The sequence below is a fragment of the Oncorhynchus keta genome, chromosome 32 (genome assembly GCF_023373465.1).
Source record: "Oncorhynchus keta strain PuntledgeMale-10-30-2019 chromosome 32, Oket_V2, whole genome shotgun sequence".
NCBI lineage: Eukaryota > Metazoa > Chordata > Actinopteri > Salmoniformes > Salmonidae > Oncorhynchus > Oncorhynchus keta.
The window spans coordinates 2,522,270-2,524,769 of record NC_068452.1 but is presented as its reverse complement, the minus strand read 5'-3'; the positions used below and the strand labels follow the sequence as shown (position 1 = coordinate 2,524,769).

Genomic DNA, 2,500 nt, shown 5'->3' with positions numbered 1-2,500 from the left:
ATTGACAGCAGGTTATTACTGACAGCATGTTATTACTGACCGCATATTATTACCGACAGCATTTTATTATTGACAGCAGGTTATTACTGACAGCATGTTATTACTGACCGCATATTATTACCGACAGCATTTTATTATTGACAGCAGGTTATTACTGACAGCATGTTATTACTGACCGCATAGTATTACTGACAACATGTTATTACTGACAGCATAGTATTACTGACAACATGTTATTACTGACAGCATGTTATTACTGACAACATGTTATTACTGACAGCATAGTATTACTGACAACATGTTATTACTGACAGCATGTTATTACTGACAGCATAGTATTACTGACAACATGTTGTTACTGACAACATGTTGTTATTGATAGCATGTTATTACTGACAGCATATTATTACTGACAGCATTTTATTATTGACAGCAGGTTATTACTGACAGCATGTTATTACTGACCGCATATTATTACCGACAGCATTTTATTACTGACAGCATGTTATTACTGACAGCGTGTTATTACTGACAGCATGTTATTACTGACAGCATAGTATTACTGACAACATGTTGTTACTGACAACATGTTGTTATTGATAGCATGTTATTACTGGCAGCATGTTATTACTGACAGCATATTATTACTGACAGCATTTTATTATTGACAGCAGGTTATTACTGACAGCATGTTATTACTGACCGCATAGTATTACTGACAACATGTTATTACTGACCGCATAGTATTACTGACAACATGTTATTACTGACAGCATGTTATTACTGACAGCATAGTATTACTGACAACATGTTGTTACTGACAACATGTTGTTATTGATAGCATGTTATTACTGACAGCATATTATTACTGACAGCATTTTATTATTGACAGCAGGTTATTACTGACAGCATGTTATTACTGACCGCATATTATTACCGACAGCATTTTATTACTGACAGCATGTTATTACTGACAGCGTGTTATTACTGACAGCATAGTATTACTGACAACATGTTATTACTGACAGCATGTTATTACTGACAGCATGTTATTACCGACAACATGTTATTACCGACAGCATGTTATTACAGACAGTATGTTAAACTGTATAGGCCTACTATAAACTGGCCAAATCCAGCATCAGTAATTGTCAGTAATTACTAGGCAGTCCGTGTCAACACAGAACCACAGTTCAGTGTCAAGTCTCTCCATGGAGATGATAACTTTTCAGCCCTAGGCTCTACTTGTGTCTTTCCTGTATAACACAGTGGGTACATAATAGGGCACTTAGTAGGGCACTCCAGTGTGTGATGGTGATGGCAAGGGTCCAGGACGAGTTAGCCAAGCACCCAGAATTGGAGTCGTGAGTGTACACTCCACACACAGGGATCAAGGACTCTTCATTGCAGAGAGCCATTGCCATAGCAACCACAGCGTAGGCAGTCCGAAAGTACTGTATACAATGAGAAAAAAGCGATGCATTACACACACACATGCTGGTTTCTATTGGGTGTGTTTTTTATTTATTCTCTAAAATCAGGGTTCCTCTGAAGTCTCCTCTGAAAACAGAATTACTCTGAAGTCTCCTCTGAAATCAGGGTTACTCTGAAGTCTCTTCTGAAAACAGGGTTCCTCTGAAGTCTCCTCTGAAAACAGAGTTACTCTGAAGTCTCCTCTGAAAACAGAGTTACTCTGAAGTCTCCTCTGAAATCAGGGTTACTCTGAAGTCTCCTCTGAAAACAGGGTTCCTCTGAAGTCTCCTCTGAAAACAGAGTTACTCTGAAGTCTCCTCTGAAATCAGGGTTACTCTGAAGTCTCCTCTGAAAACAGGGTTCCTCTGAAGTCTCCTCTGAAAACAGAGTTACTCTGAAGTCTCCTCTGAAATCAGGGTTACTCTGAAGTCTCCTCTGAAAACAGGGTTCCTCTGAAGTCTCCTCTGAAAACAGAGTTACTCTGAAGTCTCCTCTGAAATCAGGGTTACTCTGAAGTCTCCTCTGAAATCAGGGTTACTCTGAAGTCTCCTCTAAAAACAGGGTTCCTCTGAAATCAGGGTTACTCTGAAGTCTCCTCTGAAAACAGAGTTACTCTGAAGTCTCCTCTGAAATCAGGGTTACTCTGAAGTCTCCTCTGAAAACAGGGTTCCTCTGAAGTGTAACCTTTTCTTTCCCAGGCAGCCCCTATGACATGCTATTGAGCGTTGATACCGTCACCACACTTCAATTATAAAACACAATTTCATAATGCACCATTGTCCATGTTCAACAGGGTGGGCATTTTGTGTTAGCGAGGGGAGGGAAGGAGAGGGGTAGTCTGGCTGACACGACCCACATGACTACACAGCGAAGAGCTGTGACCCACTTGGAGGACATCGATAGCTGGTGTCAGGAGGACTTTGATAGCTGGTGTCAGGAGGACTTTGATAGCTGGTGTCAGGAGGACTTTGATAGCTGGTGTCAGGAGGACTTTGATAGCTGGTGTCAGGAGGACTTCGATAGCTGG

The 2,500-nt window shown here is 40.6% G+C and overlaps 1 protein-coding gene across 3 annotated transcripts in view; it reads left to right on the top strand.

Annotated features, from left to right (window-relative positions):
- LOC127914429 (uncharacterized) overlaps positions 1 to 2,500 on the top strand; it is a 9,497-nt gene that overhangs the window by 5,633 nt on the left and 1,364 nt on the right. For 2 of the 3 annotated variants that reach the window (XM_052490318.1, XM_052490317.1), the window contains exon 3: positions 1 to 2,500. This exon is cut by the window's left edge and continues 703 nt beyond it; it is cut by the window's right edge and continues 1,364 nt beyond it. In XM_052490318.1, coding sequence (XP_052346278.1) covers positions 2,330 to 2,500 — 171 coding nt within the window. In that variant the 5' untranslated portion in view covers positions 1 to 2,329. The other variant, XM_052490319.1, reaches the window with a different exon arrangement.